Genomic DNA, 10,524 nt, shown 5'->3' with positions numbered 1-10,524 from the left:
TGCCCCGCCGCGCGCGCCTGCCCGCGCCCCGCGCTCCCCGGCCCGGCATGGCAGCCCCCGCGGGCTCGCGCGGCTCAGGTGAGGGCGCGCGCGGTGTCGCCGGTCCCCGAGCGCGGGCGGCGGAGCTCCCCGTCCGCGGCGCCGGCCTCTCGGCGTCCGCCAGGGGCGAGGCGAAGACGGGCACACGGCTCCGAGAGGCTGGGCGGCGGATGGGCGGCTGCTCTCCGACCTCAGGCGGCGGGGGCGCTCCCGGGTCCGTGCTGTCAGAGTTTCCGAACTCAGGCCGGGGGGTCCCAGCGCTGCCCCTCGCTGAACTTGGCTGGAATTCAGCCGTGCAGAAACAGCGCCAGCCGAGACGCCAGCGAGAGGCGGGGCCAAGGCTCCGCTTCTCCCAGCTCCGGCGGAGAGCGGCTCAGTGTCGGATCTCCAGGCTCGGGCTGTGGGTGCCGCGCCTTGGGGAGACTGGGGGAGAGCCCCCTGGTGCTGGGCTCAGCGCCGGAGCTGGCCAGGGACAGCTGATAGGCTGCGATGCCGGGGAAGGAGGCAGGGCCCGCCTTCTCCCGGCTTGTAAACAGCCACTGTGGCAGCCGAGCTCTGGAAGGAGGAGCTGCCCCAGTGTGTCCTGACACCCTGGCCCCAGCAGGAGGTGGGATGCTCCCAGCCGGGCTGCTGGGGCTGTGTCAGGCAGAGGGCAGGCTGGCCGTGACCCTCTCGGGCTGGAAGGAGATAAGCAGGCACCCAGACAGTTTTTGTTGGCCGCAGAGGGGCTGAGGAGCCTACCCCCGGCAGATCGGAAGTGGAGCAGCCAGGACTTGAACTGGCGCCCATATGGGATGCCAGCACTGCAGGCGGTGGCTTTACCCGCTACACCACAGTGTGTGCCCACACGCCCCCCCCCTTTTTTTTTTTAAAGTTTTAATGTTTGAGAGAGAGAGAGAGATCTTCCATCCGCTGGTTCACTTCCCAAATGCCCGCACTAGTTGGGGGTGGGGAGCCATGCCAATGTCAGGGCCCTAGACCTCCATCTGGGTCTCCCACGCGGGTGTCAGGGACCCAGTCCTCCAGCCATCACTGCTGCCTCCCAGGGTACACATCGGCAGGAAGCTGGGTTAGAAGTGGACCTGGGACTGGAGCCTAGGCACTCTGACATGGGACGTGGGGGTCGCCGGTGGCGGCTTACCCCGCTGCACCGCACCTCGTGCCTCTTGGTTGTACTTTCTGGATGAAGACCTTAGGGAGGCAGGGGTGGGGATGGGTGCCACCTGCTGGGGGAGTGGCAGGTCTGGAACTTGATCCTGGGGCTCTGTGACTTCCAGGAATCCGGTGCTCTTAAGGAAGATGACGTGAGCTTCCAGCAAATGCGTCTCGTGGTCATTACTGCTGTTGTCAATCACGCTCCGGCAGGCCTGCGGCTTGTGAGCGGGGCCACCCCACGGGCCGCGTTGTGATGGGGGCAAAGGTCATCCTTTGGGTATTTGTCCAGAGCAAAGTGGAATACGGGCTGCGCTCTGGGCTTGTGGCTGCCGCCTGGAACTGGCACGAGCCCAGGGCTCTCGGATGCCCTGTGAGGAGCTAGGGGAAGCAGTCATTTCCTTGTCACGAGTCCCCTGCAGGCACGTTGAGGGGATGTTGTGACATCCACCACATACCAGCTCGTGCCAGACGCTTTTTTTTTTTTTTTTTTTTTTTTTGACAGGCAGAGTGGATAGTGAGAGAGAGACAGAGAGAAAGGTCTTCCTTAGCTGTTGGTTTACCCTCCAATGGCCGCCGTGGCTGATGCACCGTGCTGATCCGAAGGCAGGAGCCAGGTGCTTCTCCTGGTCTCCCATGCGGGTGCAGGGCCCAAGGGCTTGGGCCATCCTCCATTGCCTTCCCGGGCCATAGCAGAGAGCTGGCCTGGAAGAGGGGCAACCGGGATAGAATCCGGCACCCCAACCAGGACTAGAACCTGGTGTGCCGGCGCCGCAAGGCAGAGGATTAGCTTGTTAAGCTACGGCGCCAGCCGCCGAACGCTTTATACGCTATTCCGTGAGAGGCGGCTGTTGCCCCGTTTTGCAGTGAGGAAGTGGAGGCTCAGAGAACTGGTGAGCATCGGTGCCGGGGACCAGGTGGGGCCTTCTGACTTGCACATCCTGCTCACCGCCTCTGTGCAGGCCTGCTGCAGCAAGCCAGGAAGTGTGGCCGGTTTCTGGACATCTCAAAGCGCCTCTTTATCTAGATCAGCTTTGTTTGAAAAAATTTTATTTATTTGAAAGGCAGAGTGACAGTGAGAGAGACAGTGAGAGACAGTGAGAGAGATCTGCTGGTTCACTCCCCACATGATCACAATAGCCAGGGCTGGCCAGGTCAAAGCCAAGAGCCTGGAACTCCATCCAGGTCTCCCATGTGGGTGGCAAAGGCCCTACTTTGTGGGCCACTCTCTGCTACTTTCCCAGGAGCGCTGGCAGAGAGCTGGATTGGAAGCAGAGCAGCTGGGACTCGAACCAGCATCTGATGTGGGGTGCCCGCGTTGCAAGCATTACTTTAATTGGCCAAGCTCCAGCATCTTGGGGAAGGGGGAAGGAGGCAGAGGAATTTGCCCAGGACATTTTTTTTTTTCTGAAGGTTTGTTTATTTATTTGAAAGGTATAGTTACAGAGAGAGAGGGAGAGATAGAAAGATCTTTCATCCCCTGGTTCACTCCTCAAATGCCTGCAACAGCCAGAGCCAGGCCAGACCAAAGCCCGGAGCCAGGAACTCCATCTGGGTCTCCCATGTAGGTGGCATTTACCCAAGTACTTGGGTCATCGTCGGCTGCTTCCCCAGACACAGCCGGGAGTTGGATCGGAAGTGGAGCAGCGGGGACTCAAACCGGTGCCCAGTCGGCCGCTTAACCCGCTGCACCACAATGCCAACCCTTTGCCCGGGTCTTGAGCTGCGCCTGTGGCAAGTGGGGCTACCTAAGCCTGGTTTTCACTGCCCTCTCCTGTTCCCACAGAGACAGAGCGGCTCCTGACCCCCAACCTTGGGTATGGGACCCAGGCGGGGCCTCCACCGGCCCCTCCTACCCCCCCGGAGGAGGAGGACCTGCGTCGCCGCCTCAAGTACTTTTTCATGAGTCCTTGCGACAAGTTCAGGGCCAAGGGACGCAAGCCCTGCAAGCTGATGCTGCAGGTGGTCAAGATCCTGGTGGTCACCGTGCAGGTGAGACGCGGCCCTCCTTCTCCCTGAAGGAGCTCCTTGGAACAGGAGCCCAGTCCGCCCCACTCCCCCAGCGTCACAGTGACTGTGGCTGTGGCGGTGACCAAGCAGGGACCCCTACGGAGTCCTGGCAACTGTTGTCGCCCCTGTTGTGTGCAGTGAGGCCACCGAGGCTCAGAGAGGTTGGAGGGCTTGGATAAAGCCACACAGCGGCAGAGCCCTGGGAGCTAGGATTTGGATCCGGACTGGGTGACGCCACACTGACCTTCTCAGGGAGATCACCTGCTGGCTGTGTAGACGGCTGATTCTCCCTCCTCTGTGCTGGGCGCTGGGGACGCCAGATAAAGGAGACCCAGCCCACTGCCCGGAGTTCTTGCTTCCGGTACAGGCAGGGCTGTGACCTCCCCTTGGTCAAAGGGCCCTCCGTGGGCCTGCACTGAAAGTCTGGCTTCTGCATCCAGCGCTCACTCCTTTGATTCTGTTTTGAAGTCAAAAAGAGAAGAGGTGACTTTTGGGCTCACGGTCCTGGCCCAAGGCCAGAGGTCCACCTCTGGTCACGGCCGCCTTGCTGGCAAAGTCCCAAGGCGGCGAGAGACGAAGCCCGGCCAGTGGACAGCAAAACCCAATCAAAGCAGGGCTCAGGTGCCCTGCCCCACCTTAGGAGGGCCCCGGCCCGCCCCAGGGGACACTCCTGGACCCTCCATCTCCTGGCCCTCCGCCTGGGCCCCGAGGGGTCCCCATCCCAGCGGCACCCCTCCCCTGCCCCTCTCAACAGCTCATCCTGTTCGGGCTCAGCAACCAGCTGGCCGTGACGTTCCGGGAAGAGAACACCATCGCCTTCCGACACCTCTTCCTGCTCGGCTACTCGGACGGGGCGGATGACACCTTCGCGGCATACACGCGGGAACAGCTCTACCAGGCCATCTTCTACGCCGTGGACCAGGTGCGGGTGGGCAGCACCTGGCGGCCTGTGGCCGGGCGTGGCCAGGGCTCACCGGCCCTCCTCTTCTCTGCCTGCAGTACCTGATGCTGCCTGATGTGTCGCTGGGCAGGTACGCCTACGTCCGGGGCGGGGGCGGCCCCGGGGCCAACGGCTCAGCACTGGCTCTCTGCCAACGGTACTACCACCGAGGCCACGTGGACCCAGCCAACGACACCTTTGACATTGACCCGCGGGTCGTCACAGGTGGGTGGCCCCTGTCGGCTCAGCTGCTGGGAGCCAGGTCCTGGGGGTGCCTTTTGCCCCTTCTCAGATGAGGTTGCCCTGGTGTGTGCCTGGCTGATGCTCTAGGGAGGGAGGGAAAGCCCCTCCCCCCATTTTTTTTAGACTATTGATGTATTTGAAGGAGTGACAGAGAGAGAGAAATCACCCATCTGCTGGTTCACTCCCGAAATGGCTGCAACAGCCGAGGCTGGGCCAGGCTGAAGCCAGGAGCCAGAAACTCCATCCATCCAGGTGTCCCATGTGGGTGGCAGGGACCTGAGGACTTGGGCCATCTTCGGCTGCTTTCCAAGGCGGGTTAGCAGGAAGCTGGACTGGGAGTGGAGCAGCTGGGGTGTGGGTGCTCTAAGTGGCAGCTGAACCTGCTGTGCCACAGCACCTGCCCTACACCTGCTGTTTCTCAGTGGCAACATTCGCTGTACTTTGGGAGGGCCTGAGAGCACTGGGCCCCGGGGTCTCTGCGGGGACTGAGAAGGCCCAGGCTGTACCCGGGGTGGGGGTGGGGCACTGACAGTGACTACGGAACCACAGCACAAAGTGGGAAGTGAAGTAGGGAAATCTCCATGGGGGACTCTGGGGGAGCCAGCACCCCCTGAAGCCCCTCCCTGACTCCCTGTCCTCAGACTGCATCCAGGTGGATCCCCCCGAGAGACCCCCGGGTCCCCCCAGTGAGGATCTCGCCCTCTTGGACAGCAGCTCCAGTTACAGGAACCTCACGCTCAAATTCCACAAGTACTGGCCACTCGCCCGAGGGAGCTGCTCCAGGGCTGGGCTGGGCGGAGGGGGGGAGGCAGGTGCTCTCACTTCCCTATCAGTGGGGGGGGGGCAGGCACACGCACCCCAGCATGGACGCCTGCTGTGCAAGCACTTCTTGAGCCAGCTGCAGCGTCAGCACGCGGCTGGGGCCAAGCCCTGGGAAGGGACAGCGCCCGCGGCGCCCCCTGCCCCTCACCCAAGCCAACCCCCAGGCTGATCAACGTGACCATCCACTTCCAACTGAAAACCATCAACCTTCAGAGCCTCATCAACAACGAGATCCCAGACTGCTACACCTTCAGCGTGCTGGTGAGGACCCCGCGCCGACCTGGGCGGTGGGGGCGCAGCTGGGTCTGGGGGCCTCGGGCTCTCCAGGGTTTATCCTGCCCTGCCCGGCCCCCTGCAGATCACGTTTGACAACAAGGCCCACAGCGGGCGCGTCCCCATCCGCCTGGAGACCCGGGCCCACATCCAGGAGTGCAAACACACCAGCGTCTCCAGGCACGGTGAGGCCCCGGTCCCCGGGCCAGCGCCGGCCAGCAGGCCTGACCTTTCTGAGGCGCCTCCAGCCTCAGACTGGCACTGGCCATGGGCCTCGTCCTGCCTGGGGGCCCTTGAACTCCAGAGCTATCCAAGGGCCCTGATTACCCACCTCCCTGAGCAACCCGGAGTCCCCTGACCGTCAGCACCACTCATACAGCACCCCCCAGGTCCCCAGCTTGGCCTGGGCTTCCCAGCACCCCGTGCCCCCCTCGGCCCTACCCGCCACCCCCTTCTTCCCGCAGGAGACAACAGCTTCCGGCTCCTGTTTGACGTGGTCGTCATCCTCACGTGCGCCCTGTCCTTTCTGCTCTGCGCCCGCTCGCTGCTCCGTGGCTTCCTGCTGCAGAACGTGAGGCTCCAGCCCAGCCCTGGGGCCGCCGAGGCCGAGGCTTTGAGGGTCCTGGGCCCTCACCGCCCCCCTCCCGCCCCCCGCAGGAGTTCGTGGGGTTCATGTGGCGGCAGCGGGGCCGGGTCATCAGCCTGTGGGAACGGCTGGAGTTTATCAACGGCTGGTACATCCTGCTGGTCACCAGCGATGTGCTCACCATCTCGGGCACCATCATGAAGATCGGCATCGAGGCCAAGGTGAGGCGAGCCCAGGTGCTGCCCGTGCCCAGGCCCGCACGGGGCCGGCCCACGGGGGTTGACCTGGCTCCCGCCCCCAGAACCTGGCGAGCTACGACGTCTGTAGCATCCTCCTGGGCACCTCCACGCTGCTCGTCTGGGTCGGCGTCATCCGCTACCTGACCTTCTTCCACAAGTACAACGTGAGCCCCACGCACGCAGCCCGGACCTGGACCCGGGTGGCTACCCCGCCCCCCACCCCAATAAACCTGAACACACACAGCACTCACCAGCCCTGTCCACTGGCCTGTCGCCGGCCTCTGCTCCGTACCTGTCCGCCCCAGGTATACCCGGCCCTGCCCCTGGGCAGGCCCCGGGAGCCCGCCCCCTTGTCCCCGGCCAGCTGAGTCCAGGACGGCCCTGCCCCCTCTAGGCACGTACCGGCCTCTGCCTGCCTCACCACTCCCAGCCAAGGGCCCACAGCCTGCCTCGGGGCGGCGTCCACACCTTCACCGTGGGCCCCTCTGCCCCCACCACAGATTCTCATCGCCACGCTGCGGGTGGCGCTGCCCAGCGTCATGCGCTTCTGCTGCTGCGTGGCTGTCATCTACCTGGGCTACTGCTTCTGCGGCTGGATCGTGCTGGGGCCCTACCACGTGAAGGTAGGGGCTCAGGGCACACCGTGGGGTGGTCCCTGGCTCCACCCGCCCCCGAGATGGCACCCCCTGGGCCCTCCCAACCCTGGCGTCTCTGTCGTGGGCCTGGTGACACTGAATGGACTGCCTCGACCCCTGGTTCTGAACCAGCAGGTCTGAGCAATTCTGCCATCTGTCCCTTCTGACCTGGTGACCCTGACCTTGACCTTATGACCTTGTACATTGTCAGAGTCTCAGGTTACACTACCTGCAGCTTTCTCTCTTAGTCTCTCTGCCCCTTGAGAAGTCCCCCCATTAACCCCCATGACCTTGTCCTCATGACCCTGGCATTGCCCCCCATGACCCTGGCATTGCCCCATGACCTTGGCCTTGCCCTCTGTGACTTTGGGCATTGCCCCATGACCTTGGCCTTACCCGCGTGACCTTGGCCTTGCCCTCTGTGACCTTGGGCATTGCCCCCATGACCGTGGCATTGCCCCATGACCTTGGCCTTGCCCTCTGTGATCTTGGGCATTGCCCCCATGACCCTGGCATTGCCCCCCATGACCTTGTCCTCATGACCCTGGCATTGCCCCCCATGACCATGGCATTGCCCCATGACCTTGGCCTTGCCCTCTGTGACCTTGGGCATTGCCCCCATGACCGTGGCATTGCCCCATGACCTTGGCCTTGCCCTCTGTGACCTTGGGCATTGCCCCCCATGACCATGGCATTGCCCCCGTGACCGTGGCATTGCCCCATGACCTTGGCCTTGCCCTCTGTGACCTTGGGCATTGCCCCCATGACCGTGGCATTGCCCCATGACCTTGGCCTTACCCCCGTGACCTTGGCCTTGCCATACTGCCCTCAGCGCCCCTCCTGACTGCTGTTCCTCTGCCTGCCCGCCCGCCCGCAGTTCCGCTCGCTCTCCATGGTGTCCGAGTGCCTCTTCTCGCTCATCAACGGGGACGACATGTTCGTGACGTTCGCGGCGATGCAGGCGCAGCAGGGCCGCAGCAGCCTGGTGTGGCTCTTCTCCCAGCTCTACCTCTACTCCTTCATCAGCCTCTTCATCTACATGGTGCTCAGCCTCTTCATCGCGCTCATCACTGGTGCCTACGACACCATCAAGGTCAGCCGCCCGCCTGCCTCCCTGGGCTCCGCGGGCGGCCACGGGGGCGAGGGGGGCCTGGGGGACACAGCAGGGTGAGCTAGCAGAGGAGGCCCCGCGGGAGGGGGCGCTGTGACTGAGGCTGGGAGTTGGGGCCCGACACCGTCCACTCGGGCCGGGCGGCTTCCCCAGGCTGTGAGCCAAGATGGAGTTCCAGGAGCTGCCCGAGGTTGACCACTGGGCCATGGGCCATCTGATGTGGAAGCTGTGGCCTGCACCGCTCTGCCCCGCCGGGTGGCCTCGGCGGCCGCTGTCTGCAATCCTGGTGGTTCTCCTCCAGGTCACGCAGGTCAGGGAAGGGGAAGGAGGCAGAGCCGGGGAAGACCGGGGCCAGGCCTGTGGCAGGTGGGGCTCTGTGCCAGCCATGGTGGACACTCGGCAGTTCGCCATCTGTGCGAGGCCACTGGTGACAAAACGACCTCGCTTTTAATTTTTTTAAAGGTTATTTACTTGAAAGGCAGAATGACAGAGAGGGAGAGACAGAGAGAGAGGTCTCCATCTGCTGGTTCACTCCCCGGATGGCTGCCACAGCCAGGGCTGGGCCAGGCTGAAGCCAGGAGCCAGGAGCCCATCCAGTCCCCCCACGTAGATGGCAGGGCCCAAGCACTTGGGCCGTCTTCAGCTGCTTCTCCCAGGCCACTAATTAGCAGGAAGCTGGATCGGAAGTGGAGCAGCCGGGAATCATACTGGCGTCCAGATGGGATGCTGGCGTTGCAGGCGGTGGCTTAACCCACTCTGCCACAGCGCCGGGCCCATGAATGGCCAGCTAACAGGCAGTCACCGACTGGTGAGAGACAGGCGAAGGCGGTGTGGGCGGTCACAGAGAACCCCTGCCCAGGCTGACATGCGGATGCTCTGTCCATTACACAACACCAGCCACGTGCCGCTATTTAAAATTTTTTTTTAAAAGGATTTTGTTACTTTGAACGAAAGGGAGAAGGGACAGAGAGATTTCCATTCACTGGTTCACTCCCCAAATGTCCAAAACAGACAGGGCTGGGCCAAGCCAAAGCCAGGAGTTAGGCACTCCAACCCGGTCTCCCACATGGGTGCAGGGGCCCAAGCGCTTGGGCCATCCTCCACTGCCTTCCCAGACGTTCAGCCCCCAGGACTGGAACCAGCGCTCCGATCTGGGATGCCAGCGTCACAGGCAGCGGCTTCACCTGCCACACTGCGACGCTGGCCACCACTGTTCCCATGTTGAATCGAGATGAAATCCAGTTCCAAATGCGATTCCTCGCTCCCCCATCCACCCCTCGAGTGCCCCAAAGCCAGGGGTGGCCAGCGACAGAGCCACTGGACAGCAAGGATGTCAGACCTTCTCCTCTCGGACAGTTCTGGGCTGAAGGGACGGGAGCCCCGCAAGCGCTCTGGGGGGCGGGGTGGGAGGAGCCAGGTCCAGCCAAAGCAGAGGCCAGCAGGAAGCTGGGGGGGACTTGGAGAAGCATGGTCCTGGCTCAGCAGCAGGTGTGTGCACCCCTTGCTCCCAGCCATCCGTGGACACATCCCTGGGCCTCGTAGTACCACTCGGGTACCACACCTGTGGCAGCCTGCGGTGTGCAGGGTCAGGCCCTAGGCGCTGGACTCGCAGTAGGCACCACCAGACTGACAACCATGGGGCCTGTGTGCACCTCCAGGGGTCAGCGGAGGTCTCCCTGTGGATGCAAGCCCTGAGGAACAAGAATCCAGCACAGCATGTGCAAAGGCCCTGGGGCGGGGGGTGGGGGGTGAGGGAGAAGAATGCCTGCTCCTGGCAGGAACCCAGAGGAGGCCCAGATGGCACAGGGGAGGTGTCAGGGAGAGCAGGTGCCGCTTGTCTCGCCAGCACCCGGGGGCAGGAGCCGAGAAGAGTGAGCTGCAGGCCTACATCGCGCAGTGCCAGGACAGCCCTACCTCTGGCAAGTTCCGCCGGGGGAGCGGCTCGGCCTGCAGCCTGCTCTGCTGCTGCAGGTGAGTCCCTGGGGGGTGGGGGGGGGGGGCGGGGGAGGGGCCCCAGGGCGCTGACGCCCCGCCTCCCGCCCCCCTCTCCAGGGACCCGTCGGAGGAGCATTCGCTGCTGGTGAATTGACCTCGACCCCGACTACTGCCTGCCGCTGGACCTTAAGCCCCCTGCCCCCCCACTGCGCTCCCGGACTGTAGGGGCGGACCCCCGCGTATTTATTTTAGGGTTTGCTTTTAAGGATCCGCTGCCTGCGGCGCCCTGTGAGGGCCTGGGCAGGTGCGATCGGACACTGGGGGGGGGGGGGGGGGCGAGGACCGAAACGGGGCGGGTGTTAAAATAAACGGAAAAATATCTTTAAAAAAAATAAATAAATAAAAGGGAAAACAAACTTCTGCTCTTTTCCAGCGGGCGGGGCAGCCCTGGAGCCAGCCGGCCCGCGACCCCTTTAAGGCGCCCGCACACTCAGCTGGGAGCGCGGGGTGCGACCCTCCCTGCACGGCGGCGGGCGGGG

The 10,524-nt window shown here is 63.5% G+C and overlaps 1 protein-coding gene across 1 annotated transcript; it reads left to right on the top strand.

The window, feature by feature from the left end:
- Window positions 1–10,363, top strand: MCOLN1 (mucolipin TRP cation channel 1). The gene is made up of 14 exons (XM_062178630.1): window positions 1–78; window positions 2,978–3,183; window positions 3,956–4,123; window positions 4,201–4,366; window positions 5,026–5,134; window positions 5,371–5,467; window positions 5,565–5,664; window positions 5,944–6,050; window positions 6,137–6,286; window positions 6,367–6,468; window positions 6,805–6,927; window positions 7,817–8,032; window positions 9,897–10,021; window positions 10,103–10,363. The coding sequence occupies exons 1-14, from the start codon at window positions 48–50 to the stop codon at window positions 10,137–10,139; spliced, it is 1,737 nt and encodes a 578-aa protein (XP_062034614.1). The 5' UTR covers window positions 1–47; the 3' UTR covers window positions 10,140–10,363.
- The last annotated feature ends 161 nt before the right edge of the window (window positions 10,364–10,524 follow it).

Source organism: Lepus europaeus, chromosome 20 (assembly GCF_033115175.1).
Source record: "Lepus europaeus isolate LE1 chromosome 20, mLepTim1.pri, whole genome shotgun sequence".
NCBI classification, from domain to species: domain Eukaryota; kingdom Metazoa; phylum Chordata; class Mammalia; order Lagomorpha; family Leporidae; genus Lepus; species Lepus europaeus.
Note: the sequence above shows the minus strand (reverse complement) of the source record. Positions and strands in the feature narration are given on the sequence as shown.

Bases quoted from the DNA above. Each gene is read 5' to 3' on its own strand.
- MCOLN1 (XM_062178630.1), top strand. From the start codon at position 48: ATGGCAGCCCCCGCGGGCTCGCGCGGCTCAG. The intron at 6,287-6,366 runs GTGAGGCGAGCC...TCCCGCCCCCAG, and splicing joins AGATCGGCATCGAGGCCAAG to AACCTGGCGAGCTACGACGT. The intron at 6,469-6,804 runs GTGAGCCCCACG...CCCCCACCACAG, and splicing joins CCTTCTTCCACAAGTACAAC to ATTCTCATCGCCACGCTGCG.